Raw genomic sequence first — 24,139 nt, forward strand, 5'->3', positions numbered from 1 at the left:
GATTTAAGCCTTTATGTCTTTGTTATTCCTGACCAAATATGCTGTAAAATTTACGATACCTAAGCAGTTTTATGAGCGTGTTTCCAAGAACTTTGAGAAACAGTACGATATGACCTGAGTGTCTGATCTCTCCAGAGCAGGACATTTTTCACGTCTGAATATTTGCTCTCCTTCTATCATCAGGCCGCTATGTGTGTGTGTGTGTTTATCAGGGAGCGCACAATAGCCTCTCACTAGCTGCGCACTATCAGCTTCCCCTGACTCATAAAACAACAGCGCTTGGAGAGAAGACCCTGAGATGTGGCCGCAGGAAGTTGTCATAGTGGGAAAAACAGGAAACGGGCATGCGACTGACGCCACGCTGCTGGAAAGGTCCTCTCGCGTGGCTGAGAATGGCGTTCCTCAGGGACGGGTTTTAGCTGACCTGCTGTGTTCTTTGTTGCATTGTTTCTCTGCTGTCGGTGGCTCTGCAGCGAGAGGGCAAGGCTGGGCTTTGTTTTGGCTTTAGGCAAAATTCTGTGAGGTGTCAAGGACTGTTTACGAAATGTCAGTCAGACAGCGTATTAAGAAGTTCTGGGGCAATGCCTTGACATGTTTTTGTTGACCTCAGGTCACTTATGCCATCAAACAACCTCCAAACTAGAGCTTAGATCAGGCCCAAAAAATCCAAACCCTGCCCCATCCCGACCCGCCTCGCCCCAAAACTGCCATTATGAGCCTGAACCTGATTTAAATCTGATATTTTTAGTTAGTAGAGCGCTAAAACTCAGCTTTTAAAAACATTTTCAGGCTATATGAATGAGCGAAATCTTTTCAGAATGATGTTAATTAACATTGCAACACTGAAGAAGCATAGACCTATATGAAAAATCTTTATTAAGAACAGACCTCTGAAAAAAAAATTAAACACAATGCGAACAATAACCCACAGGCCTTAACATTGAAAATTAGGGTACAAAAATTATGTCTGAATGATTTTCGTCTACTCTAATATAATTTAACATGGTTTAAAAATATAAAATCCCTTCTAAAGAAACTAACATTTTTTAAATTGAGCTTATAGCTTAAGTGCAAAAAACAGCAATAAGTAGGGGTGTGACGATATTTCTCGTCAAGCTTTAACCTGTCTCGCAGGAAAAAAATAGGTTAGTGTGGACTTTTTAAGCAGGATCTGGCAACACACGTAGTATCAGTGCCCATGGGGAGGAGGGGGTGGAGGAGATACGTTCTGTCATTACAAGCCTGAGACTGTAAAAAAAGATGGACTTCGTGTCGCCGTTCCCATTCATTCAATGAAAATGAAGCCAAAATCTTCCGCCATGTTGTTGATCCTGAAACCCGAGTCTGCGTAGTAGAGACCAGAGGAGGGAGAAAGACAGTGGAGAGACAGCCTACTCATTTAAATAACCCCGCCCCTGAGGGCTGCCTCGAGGTCACAGGCTGCAGAGCGGAGCGGAGCGGAGTTATTGGTCCCGCCCATAGCCAGCCCTTTTACAATAACCACACCTTTTTTGAATAGAGCTGAATAACGTTTTAAAAAATGAATTCTGTAGGGATATAAAAAATTGACTATAAGAAGAGGTTACACTAGCTGTTACATTTAAATAATGGAGGTAGAATTGCAGTATGTTGGAAAAAAAACATGAGTGAAAGTTGTCTGTTTTGCCATTGAAACCTGTGGGGATGGGTGGGGTTACACAGCTTTCTGAAACCGAACATCAGGGGGCTCCGGCCTGTGGTGGCTTCACTTTTGAGAGATGATGCTCTGTCCAGCTATACACAGTCTATGTTACTAGCCCACCGCGCTCCGCAAAACCAGCAAGCTGATTGGCTGTTTCTCCTGAGAGAAAATTTATTTGGGGCTTTTTTGTCTTGTCTCGTCTCGTGATATTAGTGTCTCGTCACACCCCTAACAAAAGGCTATTATGCACTGCACAATCATTAAATCGAAATAGGCCAACAAAAATAACATAATTTATAATCACTTTACCCTAATATAATTAACGAGGTTTAAGAAAATTAAAACATTTTCTGAACAAATGAACATTTTAACATTTAGCATATAGCCTGTGACCAAAAACAGCAATAATGCTATTCACTCATTAATCATTAAACTGAAGAATACAGTAATAATAATAAAAAATAGTGTTTTTTTTTTTTTTTGAAGAGCACAAAATTCTTTCAGAACAAACTTTTATTTTTTTTTAAACAGTCTGATTTGTTACTTTGCCATAATGGGTTTATCACGCCATATAAAAAAAAGCATTAAAAACAGACGCCTACTTCAGAGACCAACATCTTGGCCTGACCTGGCCTGAGTTTGGGTCGGGCATCGGGTTAAGCTCGGGCAGAGTATCTAAGCTCTACTCCAATCACGATACAGGGGCAGGGTTTCCCGCAGCAGTATCTAATCCTGCTATCCAAAAGTCTGTGCAAAAACCACTGCAGATTAGGGGCATAAAAAGCAATAAAACAGCGTTTAAAGAGTTTTTCAGATGAATCACATTCATTATCGCATTAATTTTTAATTAAACATTTACAAGACATTGGTGAATGGAAAACCCACTATATAATATGGTATTGTTATGAAACATATATTATTATGAAAATGAGTATGAAAAACTCTGTCTTTTGCGGTATGCTGGATTACTGTGTTCTGCTGATCTGACTGTGCAGTTTTGCTGTACTGTGCTTAAAGAGACGTTGTTTTCAGTGAAAAACGGCAAAAAAAAAAAAAAAAAAAAAAAAACTCCTGCTCAGATATGACTTAGTGTGTTATTTAGAACCGAATCTTCTGGCATCGCCGCCTGATATCGGCTTACCTTAAATGGCTTTAGAGAGGAAGCGAGGGAAGACGGGAGGAGTGATAGACGGAGGCTGAGGATAGTGTAATGTGCTGGATTTGGCGTGTACAGTCAGTGCTCTGACTTCAAAGCCTGCAGCGTTTGTTCACAGAGGATTTCCTAACATCGCCCCTCGTCCCTGCCCCGGCCCCCTGCAGATCGGCGCACTGGTACTGTTTGAACGCAGGGTGTGCCGGCTAAGAATTCGAAAGAATTATGTACTGAACAACACACATTGCATTGTGCTCATTATGTAAATTACAGACACTGCATACTGTAAATTATGTCTCTATAATTAATTATTTAAGTCATTTTTATTTAAGTGCTTTAGTTAATATAGCTATTAAAAAATGCATTTTTTTAATATAAAGGGTTGTAACCCTCAGGGTTTTCCCAGTGTATTGCTGTCGAGCCGCTAGCAGTTAGCCGCTAAAGCTAAAGCCTAGTGCTGGAGAAATTTGGGAATCTAAGCTTACTGTAAATAAACGGAAGTGCTTTGCTCACCCAAATAAACTGTTTTCAGGAGAGAAATCTGTGTAGATTAACATCCAGTGCATGTTTGATTTTAAAAGAAAGTCTTTTTTTTATTTTAGTTTTGTTTACTTGGCTTAGCTTTACTTAACTTAGTTATCTAAATACCCCCCCATCACCACCCAGCAGCGAGACCTGCTGAATTAGAATTTCCTTGTAGTGTCTCTTAAAATGTGTCTTATAATTAGGGTTGCAGCGGTAACCGGTTTCACGGTATACCGTGGTATTAAAATGCACGGTTATCATACCGTGTGTGTTTGCTTATTACCGGTAAAACGCAAGCCAGCAGAGAAATAAATAACGAAAACTGAAAGTGAAACTTAACTAACCTATTTATAAGCGCTGTTTTCACTTCCGCAGTTGTACAGCGGAGGGTGTTGTGCCGATTCTGTCCGCGAAGCGGGAGTCGGATTGAGCAGGGAGTCTGATTCGGCATAACAGCGGCAGCGCGGCAGCACCTCGCGCTCCGCGGTGTTAGTTGTAAGCGCTCGCGCTGGCCGCAAAATACGACAGAAAACACTGAGAAACTGCAGAATTATGTATTGGACTAAAATGAGCACGAGGAGATCAAAGAGAACCTTTACCTGTGAGTAGCTCACATCAGAACAAGCAAATCTCTCTCTCTCTCTCTCTCTCTCTCTCTCTCTCTGTCTCTCTCTCGCACGTGAACTTCTCCGCACTGTGTTTAGCTGTTCTTAAAAATCATTTTAATTAAATAATAGTTATATGCTTCTATGTTAGTGTTAATTTACATAATTCTGATCATATTTCGCTCATTCAAACAGCCTGAAAACATACTTGTAATCTTGTAATAAACAAGCTTGTAATCAATGTGGCCGTAAAGTCACAGCTAAAGGAGGAAATACATCAAACCTGTTCTCCCATCTCCAAGAACACCACCCCGCCGTGCAGCGCAAAGTATGTGTTTAGTTTATAATTTTAATCTGAACATAAATAAAACCTCTTTGTAGTCGTGCACAACCCATGCGGTAAGCGCCCGCAAAAGCGCTGAGTTATCCGAAATTTGGGCACGCAGGTACAGGCGTGAAGTGCGTGCTACGATGGATTCACGTGTCCGTGTAAAGGTCCTAGGCGGACTGGATGTGAAAGACGCCATTCATTTACATGCGTTAATTTTCAAATTCTGACGTGCCTGTTTTTCATATGTTGAAGGTTTTAAGGGGTGAAAGCCTTAAAATAGAAATATCTAATGTGAGGATCATGTCAGATATAAATCCCCTCTTTCTGCAGGATCTGGTTATATACCAACTTTTTTTTATATATATATACACTCTTAATGCCCTTAAGAGTAGTGGAAAAACATGGTTCCCTTCACCTGATGGTGTAGTTTCTACAATAAATAGTTAATTGAACAAAAAACCTTTGTTGTAATTTCTTTAAGGGTCAGTTTAATAATATATGTAACAAACTGTGATACCGTGATAACCGTGATACCGCGGTATTTTCCGAGACGGTTATCATACCGTGAAAATCTCATACCGTTGCAACCCTACTTATAATCCAGTGTGCCTTATGTATAAAAATAGACCAGAAACTTATTGATAGTGTGCCTTATAATCCGGTGCATTTCATAGTGCGAAAAATACAGTACTTGAAGTGGATTATTCTAGGTGTGGAAAAAAAAAAATTACAGTTCAGACAATCAGTGCAGTGTGAACAGTGTGACATAATTATAGTTTATGTATTATTGTAATATATATATTTTTTACGAAAAAAATTAAATATACTTTTGTGGTAAACGGACCAATAAAAATGCTCCAAAATAATGTGGAGCGCAATCTTTTTACATTTTTCATAAAAGGTCAATTTAAAGAGATTATTCTTCCTTCTCTGGTAAAGTTTTTGAATAAGATTTTTGCATGTTCATGTGTTTTTTTTATAATATATATATTATATTATTATATTTGTATTATATTATTTTATATTATCCATTCCATCTCTGTTATTTGGTGCTGTCATTAGGAATCAGTGTTGTACTCTTTCTCTAAAGACAGTACCAAGCTTGATAAGTTTGATGTGTTTATGCTTTTGGCCTGAATTTGAACTGTTACTGTAAGGCATTGTTTCCTTTGAAGTTGGTCCAGAATACAGTAAAAGGCAGACAGCAGTAACACGGCTCATCCCGCTATCTCTCAGTGTCTCCCGCACTGTAAATCACCCAGGGGAGGGCTTTATAATACACACAGCAGCAGGTGCACTGAGACGGGTCAGGTTCATCCCAGAGTTCTTCAGAATTCTTCTTTAGAATCACACTTCTGTTAAATTAGTGCTATATATATGTGTGTGTGTGTCTGTCTGTGTCTTTGTAGGGGTATAGAGTAAGCCAACTGCTGCTATTACTGAAAGTCAATCAGTAATAATGAGTGAATAGTATTTATTACTGTTCCAGCTCAGTACTTAGGAATGTCTCAGTGAGGTCATAGCAGTAAAACAAGTATTCGTTGTAGTTGTTGGACTATGGCAGTTTGTGTTTGCATCTCTAAAACCTTGCAAATGATATTAATAATAAACATTTAGGGGGGGAGGGGTTCTGAGTGGTCCAGTGGACTAAGGCGCTGCCACTGTGATCAGGAGATCATTGGTTCAAATCTTGATCATGCAGCTTTGCTATCAGCAGCCAGAGTCCGAGAGAGCAGAGTTGGTCTTGCTTGTTTCAGTAATTCAGAGTTCAAAATGTGAAGTTTGTATATTATATATATGTAACACACACAGAGTGATCTATTTTAAGCGTTTATTTCTTTTATTGTTGATGATTATGGCTTTTACAGCCAATTAAAACCCAGAAGACTTTAAACTTGATAAAACACAGTGGATCAACACCAGCAGATAACATGTCTCTCCAAACCATCACTGATCATCAGTAAATTTTACATTTCATTTGTAAATCAAGGAACCAGAGTCTGTAGGAAGAGTGGAGAGACACAAAGGAGCTTTTCCACCGGCATGATGCCGGTGCTGGTGCCAGGTTCCCGAACGGTTCTTTGCGTTTCCACCACAAAATCACAGATTCTGGGCCTGGTCTGGAACCAGCGAACCTGTGACGCGAGCAGCCAAAGGGCGGGACGTTAAAGCGTCATCGGGACAAAGTTGTTTACAAACCTCACCTCCATTCACAGCTGAGAGAAGCAGAAGCAGCTAAATGAATGAATATGAATCAACAATGATCCACAGCAGCACAAGTTTTAAAAGGAGCTCGGGTTCTGCCATGTTGTTTTCAAATCGCCCCCCCGACTTCTGTTGACGCCCACATTTTCATACGTAGTGAATGACTCCTTAAAGCAGTGGAAACACGGGCCGGTTCTTAAAAGGTTCGCAGGAACTGGCTCCGGCTCCGGCACCAGGACTTTGTTGGTGGAAAAGAGGTTACACAGTCCAAGCTCTTTGAGGTCTAGTGTGAAATTTCCACAATCAGTGATGGTTTAGAGAGTGCAATCAGTGTTTTGCTGAAAAATCTTACAGCACTTCATGTTTCCTTCTGCTGACAACTTTTTTAAAGATGCGGATTTCATTTTCCAGCAGGACTTGGCGCACTGCCCACACTGCCAAAAGTATCAGTTGGTCTTATATAATATTCTAATTTTCTGAGATTCATGACATTTGGGTTTTCATTGGCTGTAAGCCATAATCATCAACAATAAAATAAATAAATAAATAAATAAATAAATAAATGCTTAAAATGGTTCACTCTGTGTGTAATACATCTGTATAATATATGAAATTACTGAAATAAAGTAACTTTTTAATACTATTCAAATTTCTTTTAGATGCATCTGAATATAAACTTTGAAGTTCAGCCTGTTTTCTTGTTTTATTTTTTTTTGTTTTGTGTTCTTTTTACCAAATCGGGACATTTTTGTCTTAAAATTTATAAAAACAAACACACACATGCATACACACACACATCCTGCAGCAGGGTGAAGAGAGAAAGAAAGGAAGCGGAGGGAAAGGTAGGAGGGGAGGGATTGAGCGAGCGGGCGAGCGGCAGAATGAGAGAGGGCAGATCATTCCGAGAGTGAAGCTGTCCTAAGACTTTAGTCCTCCAGTCTGTACGGCTTTAACACGGACCGGCGAGGGGGCGACACGTCGGAGGAGCAGCAGCAGCAGGTGAGTGATAGGAGTGAGCTGGGTGAGCGGAGTGAGCTCCACCTCTGAACTGGAGAGTTTGGAGCGCAGCACTCACAGTTATGAGGGGCTGCTGTTTCTTTCCACAGATGTGTGAAAGGTCTCTGAGGAGTGAGGCATATAGGACATTCACTACTGCTACTGCTGTGCTCTTTCCTTCTCTCTCTCTCTTTCTGCCTCTCTGTCTCTTTCTCTTTTTCTCAGTCTGGTCTGCATTTAGGTGATCTACACTACAGCTTTGGAAATGTTTACAGAGGTTTTTAGATTTGTAGTGGAAATTACTGTATTTTTCGCACTATATGGTGCACCAGATTATAAGACGCACTATCAATAAATGTCTATTTTCAGGTCTTTTTTCATACACAAAGCGTACCGGATTATAAGGCGCATTTTAAGCAACATTTCTCTCCTGAAAACGGTTTATTTGGATGAGTAAAGTGCTTCTGTTTATTTATACTAAGCTTAGATTTGCAGATTTACACTAAAGCTGGAAGCTGCCATCCGACAGCGCTACACTGAGGAACCCTGAGTGTTCCGGTAAACCAGGGCGATATTAGCTAGCAGTTCGTCTCACGTAGCTTGTTTTAACATGGCCTAATGGCTAGCACAGCTAGCGGGTAATGCTAATACTGCTCCAGCAGTGCTACCCAGGGTAAAACAGGCTACAGGGTGACAATACTCACCTCTGAACGACCGAATGGCTAGCGCTTAGTGGGTAATGCTAATACTGCTCCAGTAGTGCTAGCCAGGGTTAAAAACAGGCTATAGGCCGATAATACTCACCTTTAAATGGTCGAATGGTTAGTGCTTAGCGGGAAAACTAAATTGAAGCTCATGTAAAGTGGCTTTACTGCTCCTTACAACTTGACTGGTAAAATTCATACATGAGGCACACTCAAAATTTTTGGTGAAAATTGAAGTATATTAAGTGTGCCCTATAGTGCGAAATATACATTCGGTGTGGGCAGTATTTGACAAAAAGCAATATAGACTGTATTCAAACCATACTTGTTGTTTTGGGGGCGCCTAAAGCCGGGATATAAGATAAGATATGGTTGAAAATGGAGGTATATAGGTTCCCTATGGCATCCTGCAGCACATTTGTGCCAAAAGATGTTGCATATGGGCCTGTAGACCATGCACTCTCCTATGTTGCCGAAGTTTGAGTCCCAGATGTTCCCATGAAGGCTTGATTGGTAATAAATCTGGCGACCGGGCAGGCCAAGAACGTGTTGAAATATGATTGAGACAATATTTGGAAACACTTGCTTGCTGTGTGGGCGAACATTTTCCTGCTGGAAAATTCCAATTAGAAGCCCTGCCACAAGAAGCTACATGTGGCCACAGGATGTCCTGCACATATCACTGAGCTCGTAATGTCTCCTGTATTACTACTAGGGGTGACTGACTTACTGTTGTATGTAATGGCACCCTAGATTTCACACCAGCAATTGGGACAGTGTGTCACTTCACAGCAAAGGCAGAATTGAAACGTTCACTATGTGGCTTCGTTAGTCAAACCAAGCAGTCATCTAAACCCAAACCTGGAGAACCAGGATTTGTCACTGAAGGCACTACCAGGTTCCAGCCTGTAGCAGTTTTTTTTCTTTATAACAGGCACCACTGTAAAGAAGGTGGCAATGGCTCGCTGATTGACTCTCTAGATGGAGGACCATCCTATTTTTCTCAGTCCAATGATGTTTCCCCCATAAAAATGCTTATTGCAAAAAGTGTTTTTGAGTAGGCTAGCATCCAATCTCTTTCTGTAGGTACGCTACTCAAAAGTAGCCTCTGAGAGCTTTTTTTAAAGAGCATCTCAGGAAACCCCTCTTGTGGCAAGTCCCAGTATCTGTTTGACTATACCTGTAATCATTTACATGTTTGACTTACATATTTATAAATCTGCAAAATGTCTTTGAGTGTGTTGTAGAGGCGTGTCTAGCAGTTGACGATCTCTCACTGAGAGGTACACTATCCAAAAGTATTTTAGTGCATCATAGAAGCATGTCTAGTGTTTGACGATCTCTCACTGAGAGGTACACTACCCAGAAGTTTTTCAGTGCATCATAGAGGTGTGTCAAGTTGTTGATCTCTTACTGAGAGGTGCACTGCCCGGACGTTTTTGAGTGCATCACAGAGGCATGTCTAGCAGTTGACAATCTCTCACTGAGAGGTGCACTACCAATAATACAAAAGACTTTCTTTGCATTGTAGAGGCATGTTTAGCAGTAGACAATCTCTTATTGAGAGGTACACTATCCAAAAGTTTTTCAGTGTGTCATTGATATTTTTGCACATCTTTGTTTATAAGTTTTTTTAATGTGTCTCAGCAGTTGTGTACAGTTTGTACATTTGTGACTCATCTCTGACTTTTTCTTTCTTTGTTCTTTTTCTTTTGTTTCTTATTCTTCTGAGCATAACTCCAGCAGAATGGTGAGGCTTTTGTTCTTTTTCTGCAAGTGTTATGTAATACTGCCGTTATGTCACACTGCCGAGGTTATTATCGTTGAATTTGCTAGAACACACTTTCCAGAACAAAGGGGAAAAAAAAGAATTAAAAAAAGGAATTGAATCTCTTGTGGGTTTACTGTGTGTTTAGGCTATTCCAATCTGTGGAAAGGAAGACTGAGGCCACTCCCCCCCCCCAGTCGGCCCCTCTCCTCCCCTCCCTCTTAGGCCATTGTTAATGACGGCACAAGGCGATCACAAGTTGCTGTTATTAACGTGGCGGTACATTCCTGGTGTCCGGAGGTGTCATGTTGGACAGTGTTGGGGTAATGCGCATGAAGCTTGTCACCCTTTGTGGTCCAAACAAGACCCAAAACAAAGATTCTGACTGAAGAGGAGTTTTGCTGTTTTAGGGACAATAATGTTGCTTTTGCTTTGAATTTGGCCTAATTAAAAAAAATAAAATATCTAAAATAAATAAAAAAAGTTTATAGGATTTACAGAAAGTGTGCAATAATTCTTATATACACACTTATATATTCTTATATTCTTATATATGTACACACATTTTATGACATATACATTAACTTTATTATGTAATTAAGTATGTTCTCAGTAAATTGGCAGATGTACGTTAGAAGGCCTGTTGCAATAATGAATTAATTTGTAAAAAGTAATTTTACTTATTGATTTACCATATAACAAAGATTCTTATATTTTGATCCATAGAAAGGAGTATCGTGGACAGAACAGAAGAAGTGTCAGGAAATACAAATTACAAAAAAAAAAAAAAAACTACAAAAAAAAAAACTACAAAAAAAAAAAAAATATATATATATATATATATATATATAAAATACAATACAAAAAATATATAAATACATATATATATATATATATATATATATATATATATATATATATATATATATATATATCCACTGGTATTGCGCGTAGGCTGATGCAAAAGAAATAAAAAATAAACAGTAAAATCTACAGAAGGTTTCTCACTGTGTGTGTTATTTCCTATGTTCGGAGATAATTGTACGAACCCTTTTGGGTGTAATATAGGTTATTGGGCTGGACGTGTTTGTATGGAGTCGGAACATGTTTGTCTTGTCTGAGAAGTGATTAACCTCCACTAATAAACTCTAAGCCCAGTTTACGTTCACTTAACTTAAACATTTGCTGCGACCTGTTGCACTAAAATAAAGCCTTGTTGAACAGAAAGGCTTAATGGGAACAAATGTACAGTTCTATATATTGTGCTTTAGATTAACTTTATCATACTTTTTAGAATTGCTTTTGATTGTTTGAATTTGTTAAAATAAAAATAAAAAACGAACAAATGGCTTTATTAGGGGTAAAACACAGTGGGGCTGTTGAAGCAGTTGAAACTTTACTGGGCCTTTTGTGGCTTAAAAGTAATAGAGCAGTCTGACCTTTGACCTTTTTTCCCTGTCACTCTACCCGCTGTGTCCTGGCTAAGACTTCTTAAACCAATAACACTGCAAGCAGTTGTTATACCACAAGAGCTGTGTACTGGATGTACTGGTGTACTTTTTATTAAAGCTAATGTCTGTAAGTCTTGGGATTTAGGGCGCAAGAATAATTTTAAACTGGGCGGGTGTGATACGGTCTCCTTTCAGAGTGGATGAATCAGATTCCAGGTTATGTTCAGTCAGACAGAGAGAGAGAGAGAGTGAGAGCGTGTTCAGTCAGAACCTTCACTTTATCATTTACCTTCACATTTGTTTTTACTATGAGTGAATGAGCTACTGAGCTCTGAGTTTCCCCTTCTGAAGTCTCCATTGCTCCACCAGCTACTTTCAGTAGTTCAGTAAAACTGAGCCTTATCCTCTTTAAGAGGCTGTACGTGTGATGTAAGTATGTAAAGATGCGTGACGTGGCCAAAAGAACTCCCGTGAAAAGTGACCAGACAGCCCAGTTTTTAGAATTAATATATTAGGCTTAGCAGGGATGGTCGTTCCAGCACACTGCTACCATTAAAGACAATATTTTGTCCCTTCTTCACTCAGAAATACTTCTGCTTTCATTTTAGAAACGAAATAATACGGCCTACCACTTTCAGTAGCCCAACTGTGGCAACTAAGCAACTAGAGCTTGGCGGCTTAGGGCCTAAGTTTAGGGCTTAGGTTTTTTTTTTTTTTTTTTCAACAAAACCGATTTTCATAAAATTTTAATTCGAATCAGTCGGTAAAATCGATTTTTTTATCGCCCAGCTCTAAAGCAATCTTGATCAATAACCCTGTTTTTTTCACCAGTGCTTTTATTTAAACACACCTTCTCATTTAATGTTTTTTCTATTTTCCCCACATTGTAAACTAACACTGAAGTCATCCAGATCATAAGGGAACACATAAGGAATCATGTAGTAACTTAAAAGTGTTAAAGTAATTCTACTCTGGGCCATTTATGTTGCATGTATCTGGGGTTAACTTGCAGTTTCTGAGGCTGATAAACAGAGGTAACTCTTGCTCTTCCATTCTTAAGGGAGGTCCTGATGAGTGCCAGTTTTATCATTATGTTTTTGATGGTCTTTGCAAATGCACTTTTAAGTGTCTCGGGTGGACTGACCTTTATTTTTTTGTCATTTGTTTCTTGCCATAGCTGGACAATATGCTATATACAGTATAGGGAATACAGAATAAATATGTTCCACTGTCATCATAAAGCAGAGAGTCCCCTTAGTTCTATATAGAATTCTGTTAGCCTTAAGTGAAGTGTAAACACTCAAAACGGAAAGAGTCTGTTTCCTAGACAATAATTAATCCCATTAATTAGTGTTTTTTCAAAGCCCAGTTATTAACCATAAATGCAGTTAGAAGTTAAGTGGATGTGTATTGGATAGGGCTTGTCAACATTAAAGCATTAATGCACACGATTAATTTGGAATCAGTATTGCGTAATAAAAAAAAAATACAATTAATAATCTGCCCCTTTTGGAGCGGTTCGCTTGTAGTGAAAACACGATCTCATCTCGATCCGACCCAGCTATCAAATATACTTCTTTTTATTTGAGCTAAACTGCTGATAAGGCACAGTTTAATCTGATATATGAGCCTCTCTGCTGCTGCTTCATGCTGTTTACACACTAATAGCACGGCATTTGCAGCGCTCACTGCTGTTTGCAGCCATGACAATACATCTGCACTGCACATCCCATTGAAAACACTGTGTATAAAAGTTTAAAACTCTTTGTATCGATTGACACCACTGGTATTGGAACATTGCCTTTATTGGATAACTCAGATTATTGAGTATTGTGTGGTAGGTGGTTGTAGTAGTGCAGCACTGCTTGGTAGGCGAAAGCAGTCTTATAGACTCCAGCCTTAAACTAAAGCTGAAGTTCCTGATGGATGAGGCCTGGTTTCAGGATCAGAGGGTCTCCTGGCGCTGAGAAGAAGGTTCTGAAGACTGACCTTTCTGTAAATCAGCTCTAATGCTCTGTAAGTAAGAAGGCGCAGAAAAAGCAGATGGAGGCAGGATTAAGTAACAGTTTGGCTAGACCTGCTGTTTTATTGGCCTTTCTTATTTTGGCTTTTCCTGATCTCCTGCATGCATGCCTGCGACGTGCTGCTCTTCCTAAACGGCTGGAAGCGTTTTCTAGGAGAAATGAAATCATGGATCATACACATCAGCGCCGCTCTGGGTTATTTATCTTCTGTTAAACTCATTAATCAATCACTGATTGTTTTTAAGGCTATGCTCTTTTGTTTTTGACAGTGGGGATGAGCTAATCTTGCTGGTATCTGCTCACTTTTTCCCCAGTTACTTTTCTGCTCTTGTTATTTGTTCGGAGGTTTGAGGAGTCAGAAGCTGTGTCGCGATTGCTAATTACTCTCAGTTGCTAATAAGCAGAGGTGGAAAGTAACAAATTACATTTACTCACATCACTGTAATTGAGTCGATTTTATAAGTAATTAGTCATTTTTAAGTTGTTTTTAAAATAGGTAATTTTACTTTTACTCATGTACATTTTGACACAAGTAATTTACTTCGCTACATTGGAAAACTCCCCATTACTGATAAAGAAATGAAATGTTGGGGGAAAAAAAACGAATTGTCTGACTTAAATTTTTTTACTTTTGTTCTCCAGGGTAGCGCAGCTGAACTTCTCCATGCAGTGTTTATTACGGTTAGCGGGAGAGATGCTGTGTGAATCAGCTGTGTAGTGTGGTGTCTGTGTGCCTGGCTCGGGGGAACCGGTGTTCTGTCGAGTTATGCTACCCATCGATATGTGCTTCTTTACAGCACTGCGCATGTGCAGACCAACATAACATTTTTTTGTATGTTTTTATGTTTTTCATGATAATTCTTTAAGTTTTTATTGGGAACATTTAAACAATCTGCTTGGATGTTACAAAATAATAATGAACTGTAAAACTATAAAAATACGATTTATAGTCACCTGTATAACCATAACTTTTTAACAGTAAAGAATGATGTGTTATTATTATGATTTGTACTTTTTTTACATTAAATAAATAAAAGGAACTATGTATCTTTTACTCAAAGTAAATTTTAAATTGAGTACTTTTTTACTTTTACACAAGTAGATTTTTAGATGGGTACATTTACTTTTACTTGAGTAGAATTTTAGCAAAGTAAAGGTACTTTTACTCAATTACAATTTTTCAGTACATTTTCCACCTATGCTAATAAGTAATTAGTAATACTAACTAGTGTTTGAGTAATGTGTTGTGTAGTATAGATAAGTGTGAAGTGTAAAAGTTGAGTGTACTCAAATAATCATGATACATATTTAAGAACTGTTCAGTTTTTTGAGTGTAGTCATGATGTACACTATTGTCCCACAATGCAATGGCAAAATGGAAAGAGAGGAGGTACTCATATTTGCACTGTAAACCCACTATTTCTTTAAACTTAAATAAATTAGGCCTGTTTTATGTACAAATTGGATTTTTCTAAATATTTTCCAACTATGTCGAGTGAAGTGAACATCTGTGGCCACATATACAGCTCTGGAAAATTTGATTTAGATTTTTCCAAATTGAAAACCTCAATCAATCCAAGATGAACTGCTTGAATTTTGGCATAAAGTTATTCAAGAGCAGTGTGTAAGACTGGTGGAGGAGAACATGCCAAGATGCATAAAAACTGTGATTAAAGATCTTCTTCCACTAAAATCCACTTTTTCTTGTTCTTTGTGAAATACTATAGGTCTCTCTGAGTTGTATATGCATGCTGCATATGAAAGTGTTTCTCAGCCTCCACTGTCTGCAGTAGCTGGTAAAAGAAGATCCTCAGAAATACGAGTTGATCAGAGAGATGTTGGGTTTGATGTCAACCAGTGAGTTCATGGCCTCGCTCACCTTGGCTCAGGACCGCCCACAGGTGGAGCTTACAGCTCTGTTTACAGAGCTAGTTAACATTAGCTATCTTGTGTAAGTAACAGTAGGTTTAAATTGGATCTCCCGTGGATTCTGCGATTTACTGAGACCTTAAATATACACTATCAACCATCAGCTGGTTTTCTGAAGACCATGAGGGAAAGCTCCCTCATTTGTTTTTATGTGCATTTGATGTTATTGTAACTATGAGTTACTGAGGAGGTTAATCTCAACACTCATTCCTGTTACCTAAATTAATTGTTAGATGTTGTTTGTTTATTTTTAAAATACATGTTTTGGGAAAGGACAGAGTTGCAGTAACAGGAGTGAGTTGCAGTAACAGGAGTGAGTTGCAGTAACAGGAGTGAGTTGCAGTAACAGGAGCGAGTTGCAGTAACAGGAGCGAGTTGCAGTAACAGGAGCGAGTTGCAGTAACAGGAGCGAGTGCCAGTAACAGGAGCGAGTGCCAGTAACAGGAGCGAGTGCCAGTAACAGGAGCGAGTGCCAGTAACAGGAGCATAACAGGAGTGAGTGCCAGTAACAGGAGCGAGTGCCAGTAACAGGAGCGAGTGCCAGTAACAGGAGCGAGTGCCAGTAACAGGAGCGAGTGTCAGTAACAGGAGCATAACAGGAGCGAGTGCCAGTAACAGGAGCGAGTGCCAGTAACAGGAGCGAGTGCCAGTAACAGGAGCAAGTGCCAGTAACAGGAATGAGTGCCAGTAACAGGAGTGAGTTGCAGTAGCAGGAATGAGTATTGTCCCCTGATTTATTGATTTATTAATGTGAATATTAGTTCATGTAAACCACTTTTTTCACAAATTCTGCTTGGTTCATCATTTATTCATTTGTTTAATAAATTGCATGATATTAAATTTGATCAATTTTAGGTTTGGGTCCTCTTGAAAAGAAATAAAATGGCTTTGCAACTTTTACAATAATACAATGCGCATCCATATATAGTGATTTTTGTCATAAATATCAATTATTTGAACATGCAGTCAACCATTTATGTAAAATAAACACTTTCTTGAGAGAAAATGAAGGAATTAGTTGACTTGCTTTTAAACATGCTTTTTAAAGAGTTTGACCAGTACATGTTTTGAATATTTATGTATATGAGTTATTATATTAAGAGTTTAAAAAAGAATACAATTTTAATTTAAAAGAGTTACAACAAGCAAATGGCCCATGTGTTTTATTGGGATGCAGCAATAGAATTTAGACGTTTTGAGTTTTGCATCACCTGGCTTTTCCTGACAATGATCGTGAACAAGATGCTATCAATCGTTAACCAGCTAATTAAGACCTATTTTTTTTCATGCTATGTTATTTTGTTTTTTGCTTGGATGATGAGCTCATCTTATTGGTATCTGCTCAATTTGTCCAAGAGGTTTTTGACTCCTGTTGGTTGGGTCTGACTGGCTCTCGCTTTCTTTTTTGAGGTGCTATTTTTCTCCCAGAATCCTCCAGACGTTTGCTCAGTCACTCTGTTTGAGTCCAGCAGACTTGTTTGTTTTGGCTCCTGCAGGAGGTTCTGCTGCTGGTGGGTTTCTGTGTTTGAGTCGTTCTGGTCTGGAGCAGCAGTCTTCATTTGTCCTTTTCTGCTCTTGTGGTCCAACTGCAGTCTACTCCATACAGTATATGCCCAAATATATGTTAACACCTCTTCTGATGAATGCTCTGTTAAGCTAGATAAATTTGCACCCATTGCTCACTCAAATGTGCAGAAAACACATTCTGGTTGTTTTTACGTTACATCATGGTATTTTTGTTATTTTATTTTTTTATTTTTTGGGATTTGTACATGACTGGGCTTTAATATAGGTTTGTGACTTACTCTACTGTTAGAAGTACATATAATATAAAACACTAAGGCTTTAAATTAAGGCTTTGGTTAGTATCAGGTTACTATGTAAATAATATATGAAGAACGTTGTTAGCAGAAAAACAGCTTAAGAATTTAAACAATAGACATTAAAAAGAGATACGGCAACAAATTCAACACTGCTTCCTTTACAAAACTAAATATAAAAAAAAAAAATCCATAAGGACCGATTCTGGGCTCATCTGGGGGACAAGTGGAACTTTTCTCTGACCTATGGATTGATTGCACAATTCAATTTATCTCTTTTCTCACTGAATAATTGCTGTTTGCGGTAGTTGTTCTATTTTACTCAGATAGAAACACTTATACAGTGAGGAACAGCAGCAGGAGCTCCTCAGATAAAGTTCTGTTCGTTTTTTCCAAGCAGGATAGAGAATTTGACCCCACAGAGCTGAGCTACCATTACTCCAGTGTAATAGCTTGTTATGCTAACTGGCTAATATAAGCTAGCCAGCTGTATCTGCCTTTTTGGCAGTGCTATTCTACGTTGCGCTTCACAGTGAAAAATGCATACCGTTTTAATTTCCCCTCCAGTATACTGTATGAATCAGTGTTGTACTGAATTTGGCACCAATGCCAGGAAAAGCACCCCCCTTTCAGGAGTGCATACGTACATCTTCTTGGCTTTAACTTTTTTTTTAGAAAAAAAAAAAAACAAGATGCTGTCCTAAGCTAAGCTATACTGACTCTTAAGAAATGATGGAAAAGGAAAAGCACCTCCTCTCGGCGCGTATTTGTAAGTAAAGTTAAAGCGCTTTTATCAAGAAGACAGTGATGCTGAATTTGGCAACATAGTAGTGCCTAAATCTGCACCCCCGCCATGAAAAGCACCCCCTCTCGGCAGTGTGTATGCACAGTCTTCTTGATAAATGCGCTTTAACTTTACTGAGTCCAGGGTATCTCTTGTTGAGTTTGAGCCAAATAACATATATATTTTCAATCAGAATGTGCTGTCCAACACTGGTTTGTCTTGTGTTTAAACAGTGGGAGATACAGATGTCCAGGTATCGCTTGATTAAACAGTGTGAAAGACTACAGCAGCAGTAAAACTGTAATGTGTGTGTGTGGGTTTGGATCCTGCTTCAATTAGCTTTTTGGATAGGTGCAAATGTCATCATCAACTACAAAAAAACGGCACCAAGTATTAAGTCTCTCTATTCTCTATTCTCTCTCTATTCTCTCTCTTTCTGCTCTAAATGTGCCAATAAATGTATCTAGTTTATACGCTGTAATTTTCTGGATTTTATTTTTGATCTCACACTGTTTAAATAGGCCTACCCGTAACATTTCAGTGGGCAAACTTACAAAATCAGTCTCCTTCCTTCCTTGTTTCCTTCACTGTAAGCGTGAACTAGCTTGTTTGTGTTTTGCCAGTTAGCACAAGCTAACACTTATGTAACTAACTGGTAAATGCTCAGCGTATACATGTTTTTACTTAAAAATGACAGAGCTCTTAAACAGCTAATTGACCTATTCTTACTTGTGTAAAAAGAGAAGTAATGTGTTTACTTTAACTTTGTCGTTTGTCCTACTGTCCGTTTGGAGATCATTAGCGGCCGTTAAAGTTAAAGTAAGGTTGAGGAAGAAGATGTAAAATGAATTAATGAGTAATGCTGGCAGGGGGAAAATTCAAATGCCGGAAAATATGGGACATTGACCCTTTACAGGACATTGACCTCCATTAGAAGCTGATGGGTCTCACGAGAGAGCTTCAGATAATCAAATAACTGTCTGTGTTCTTATGTTCGCATTTGGAAATATGATAAATGATTGTGGAAATTTCTTGGTAGATATGAGAAGTTGTATCATGTAGCATTTTATGCTTTTTATGTGAACAGAACTGAATATGTAATATTTCCAGTCCTTCAGTGGAGGAGCGTTAACACCCGCTGCTGCAGATTCACGGCTCATCAAATGAACAATAGCAGGAAGTGCAGGGAAGAGGTTTTATCTCTCTCTCGATTCTCTCTATTCTCTCTCTTTCCGCTCTTTAACTTCCTGCTGCTTCTGAGTTCAATATACTTTAATAGAATGAATGAATCTCACTGCTTGAAGCTATGAATCCAGTAGAGGAGAGGAGAACTTACCTGTAGAGTGAGAATGATCTAAAAGCTCTTTCTCATTAAGCTGATTTATAAGTCGAGAAGTGAAATTGAGCAGTGTTTTATTTAGGAATGGACAGGCATGAAAATGTTCTTTTATTAATCATATTTCATACTATGATGAGTAGGGCTGGGTATCAAAATTCGATACCAAAAAGGTACAGACCGAAATGGTATTTGAGTATCAAAAGGTCTAAAAAATGTGGTACTTCTTTTTTCTCGCCCACTCGCTCTGTCTCTCCCTCTCTCCCTTTCGCTCTCTCTCTCTCTCCTTCACTCTTGTTCTGTCTCTTGCTCTCTTGCACTGTCTTTTGCTCACTTGTGCTTTCTCTCCCTCGTGCTGTCTCTCATATGTGCTGTCTTTCCCTCTCTCACGCTGTCTCTCCTTCTCTTGTGCTGTCTCTCCCCCACTTGTGCTGTCTCTCCCTCTCTTGCGCTGTCTCTCCCTCTCTTGCACTGTCTTTTGCTCACTTGTGCTTTCTCTCCCTTGTGCTGTCTCTCATATGTGCTGTCTTTCCCTCTCTCACGCTGTCTCTCCTTCTCTTGTGCTGTCTCTCCCCCTCTTGTGCTGTCTCTCCCTCTCTTGCACTGTCTCTGCCTGTCTCACGCTGTCTCTCCCTCTCTTACGATGTCTCTCCCTCTCTCGCGCTGTCTCTCCCACTCTTACACTGTCTCTGCCTCTTTTGTGCTGTCTCTCCCTCTCTTGCAATGTCTCTCCCTCTCTTACGCTGTCTCACACTGTCTCTCCCTCTCTTACGATGTCTCTCCCTCTCTTGCGCTGTCTCTCCCTCTCTCGCGCTGTCTCTCCCTCTCTTGCACTGTCTGTCTCTTTTGTGCTGTCTCTCCCTCTCTTCCGATGTCTCTCCCTCTCTCGCACTGTCTCTCCCACTCTTACACTGTCTCTGCCTCTTTTGTGCTTTCTCTCCCTCTCTTGCGATGTCTCTCCCTCTCTTACGCTGTCTCTCCCTGTCTCACACTGTCTCTCCCTCTCTTACGATGTCTCTCACTCACTCGCGCTGTCTCTCACTCACTCGCGCTGTCTCTCACTCACTCGCGCTGTCTCTCCCCCTCACTCACTCATGGTATCTCTCTTTCTCTCTCTCTCTGTCACTCACGTTGTCTCTCACTCACTTGTGCTGTCTTTAGCTCACTTGTTTTGTCTTTTGCTCGCTCACTCTGTCTCTCACTTTCTTGCTTTGTTTTTCACTCTCTTGGGTTATGACTCACTCATTCGTGCTGTCACTCGCTCACTTGCTCAATCTGTCCCCCTCTCGTTTTCTCCCATCTCTCGTTTTCTCTCCCTCTCTTGCGCTCTTTTGTTCACTCATGCTGTCTCTCGACCACTCTGTCTCTTGCTCACTCATGATGTCTCTCGACCACTCTGTCTCTTGCTCATTCGCTCAGTCTCTACCCCTCTCGCTCTCTCTCCCTCTCTTGCGCTGTCTCTTGCTCACTCGTGCTGTCTCATACTTTCTTGTCCTGTCTCTCACTCTCTTGCACTCTCTCCCTCTCTCGCTCTGTCTCTCTCTCCCTCTCTCGCTCACTTGCTCTCTACCAGCATTTAAAAAATAAATCATGATTTTAATTAATTTTAAGTTCACACCACTAAAATAAATCTAATTTAATCAAATGCTATTATTTCTTAAAAAGAACTATTAAAATCTGAAATGCATTCAGTAATATGTTTTGAAGAAAGATTTATAGTTTAATCTTTAAGAAATGCTGTTATTAATAAAGCGTCACAAACACTCTCTTTGTTTTCGTTCAAGATCCAGAAAGTTGTCAGTCTCTCATGGTGACAGTATGAGGATGAGATTACTCAAGTAGGCTGTTAAATAAATGCATTGTGTTAGAATAATGATTGCTTTTTTGTATTTTATGGCTAAAATTTAGAAAAAGGTATCAACAAAAGTATTTCTTTGGGTATCTGTATCGAACAGTTTAAAATAATAACCAGCCCTAATGTTAAGTTTGTTAAAAAACAGAGAAATGGTTTAAAATCAGGTGATAAATGCTTTATTGAAACTCTTGCAGCTCAACAACAGTAGAAAAATCAGCTCCAGTCTGAAAGTGTCGTGTATGAGACTGTGCAGTAGTCCTACTGTTCAGTGTTCAGATTATAATAACGTAAACATGCCTGGTCCTGACCTGCTGTAGCAGGACTGTTTCACTGCTGTCACACAGTCATGTCCTCAAAACAGCAGCTTTACAGGAGGAGAACAGAACCCGGTTTAAGTGAATTGAGTGAATTGAGTCTTGTATTTTTTGCACTATAAAGTGCACTTTAAATCCTTTCATTTTTCCAAAAATGGTCAGAGCCCCTTATAATCCGGTGCACCGTAAAGCAGTAAAGCCACGCTGAAGTGCAGCGTTATACAGAAGTTTTAGTTTATTTCTCCAGCACTTGGGCTGGAGTAGCATTAGCTTTAGCCGCTAACCACTATTTCCCCGTTCAGAGGTGAGTGTTATCAGCCTGTAGCCTGCTGCTGTCTCTGGCTAGCACTGCTGGAGCCGCATTAGCATTAGCCGCTAACTACAGTGCTAGCTCTTTTGCCATCCAGAGGGAGTATATCAGACTGTAGCCTGCACATATACCGTGTAAAAACAAGCTATGTGGGACAAACCACTAGGTAATATCGCCCTGGCTTACTGGAGCACTCGGGTTTCTCTGTGTAGCGCTGTCGGACGGCATAAACCGCTAGCAATTAAATGCTAATTCTAATGCTAATGTTCCAGTCCTAGTGCTGGAGAAATTTGGGAATCTCTAAGCTTACTGTAAATAAACGAAAGCGTTTTACTCACCCAAATAAACAGTTTTCAGGAGAAAAATCTGTTTAGATTAACAACCAGTGCTAATTTGAAGATTTTGTTTACTTAGCTTAGCTTTAGTTAGCTTATTTAGCTAATAAATATCTTAATTAAAATGTTTTCTGTCTGTTTTTCCTTCAGGTGTGCCACCATCCTCTGTGTCAGGAACTGAGGGACGGCAGCCCGCTGCACCTGTGTGAGTCATGTGACTCCCGCTACCACCCTGCCGCTGATGGCAACATGCACTTTGACAGGCACCCACGCTTCGATCTGCAACCACAAGGTACGAGATTTCTCTAGAAAATTCTAGAACAGGGTTCTGTGTTGTTTAGTTTGGAATATAATTGGACGTCCAGCTTTTCTAATCCAGAGAAACTTTTAATATAAATTAAAGATCATTACTGTGTGATTAAAAAATATTGTGTTATTATTATTGCTTTTAACGTTAAAGCGCTAACGCACGTGATAATCTGCCCCGATCTTCCTCCGTAATCTGCCCTGCCCCGCCCAACGTGTAGAACTAATAGAAATATAATTCCATTTTACATTTCTTCATTTATTTATTTATTTACATTTAAATATCCACTATAAAAACCTTTTTTGGTCTTAAGAAGTACAGGTGCGATTAATCACAGTTAATCACAGAAGATTGTTGTAATTAATCTGATTACATTTTTATAATTGATTGATACCACTAGTGATTATGTTTTGCGATCTTGTATCAATATAATATTCTGTAGAAAAAAGCACAGTATTGATTAATAATTAAAAAATTATAATAATGTAAAAACTTGTCTTGTGCTTAAACCCGGCCCACTTGAGAGTGGTGGTATCTTTCCAATAAGCAGCCCTGGTGTGAAGTGTGTTTGTGTGTGTGTATGTATGTGTGTGTGTGTGTCCGTGTGTGTAGATAAAGTTAGATCAGATCAGTCTATGACAGGATGCTCATGTTGTCTCTCTTCCTGTCCCAACTGCAGGTTCCATCCTGGCCCGCAAAGTGTCCACTCGCTCCTGTCCCCCCCGCACCGGCCCCCCCTCGGACCTGGAGGAAGGGGAGGAGGGGGGCTGTGATTTGGGGTCAGTTCTGCTTTTTTATTTGGTTTATTTCTACATCCTGCCCTTGGTTTAGCACTCTTTTGGGCTCTGTGTAGTGAAAGAGGATGTTCCTGTAGTTTCCAGTGGCGTCATCCTGTGTCCCTCAGCCCGTCCGACTTTTCCTCTGAACTGGTGGACTGTGTTTGAGGCAGTTCTAGTAACTGTAAGACCAAAGCTTGAGAATCTGAATGTGGTTTTAAACCTAGTACTGCACTTTTGAGGCCCGGTTCACATGCGTCCGGATCTTTATACTGTACCAACTGGTATTTTGTGTGGGTTTTTGTCTCCTGTCCACCCAAAAACATTGTTTATAATCACTGATAATAATAACACTGACATCACAATGCATGCATGTTTTTGTCCGAGTCTCAAATACTTCCTTACCTCTCTATATACTGAAGCACTTACAACTACAGTGTCTACACACATATATAGTACTAGATTTTACATTTCCACATATGCAGTGGTGTGGAAAAGTGTTTAGCCCCATACAGATTTCTTTTGTTTTTGCTTTTCTGTCATACTGATATTTTTTAGATCAGATTTTTCAGATTATCAAACACTTAAAAAAAACTTTAATATCAGATAAAGATATAAAAATAGATATAAAAAGCACATTTTAAATGATTATTTTATTTTTTTAAGGAAATAAAAAAGGATCCAAACCAATCTAGCCCTTTGTGAAAAAGTGTTTTCCCCCTAAAAGTAATAACAACAACTGCAATAAAGCTGTAATGATAACTGACAGTGAGTCTTTCACATTTTTTGGTTCACGCTTCTTTACAGATTTGTTTTACTTCAGCCACATTAGAGGGTTTTCAAGCATAAACCTCCTGTTTAAGATCATGCCACAGCATCTCAATCAGACTTTGGTCAGGCCACTCCAAAACCTTTATTTTGTTTTGTTTT

At 39.3% G+C, this 24,139-nt stretch overlaps 1 protein-coding gene across 5 annotated transcripts in view; it reads left to right on the plus strand.

Annotated features, from left to right (window-relative positions):
- Positions 1 to 24,139, plus strand: part of plekhg5a (pleckstrin homology domain containing, family G (with RhoGef domain) member 5a) — a 109,743-nt gene that overhangs the window by 37,104 nt on the left and 48,500 nt on the right. For 4 of the 5 annotated variants that reach the window (XM_049471570.1, XM_049471569.1, XM_022682666.2 and 1 more), the window contains exons 3-4: positions 22,277 to 22,418; positions 23,113 to 23,212. In XM_049471570.1, the coding sequence (XP_049327527.1) occupies positions 22,277 to 22,418; positions 23,113 to 23,212 (242 nt within the window). Of the gene's footprint in view, positions 1 to 7,389; positions 7,500 to 22,276; positions 22,419 to 23,112; positions 23,213 to 24,139 lie in introns of those variants that run through there. The other variant, XM_049471571.1, reaches the window with a different exon arrangement.

The sequence above is a fragment of the Astyanax mexicanus genome, chromosome 24 (assembly GCF_023375975.1).
Source record: "Astyanax mexicanus isolate ESR-SI-001 chromosome 24, AstMex3_surface, whole genome shotgun sequence".
In the NCBI taxonomy this organism is placed as follows: domain Eukaryota; kingdom Metazoa; phylum Chordata; class Actinopteri; order Characiformes; family Acestrorhamphidae; genus Astyanax; species Astyanax mexicanus.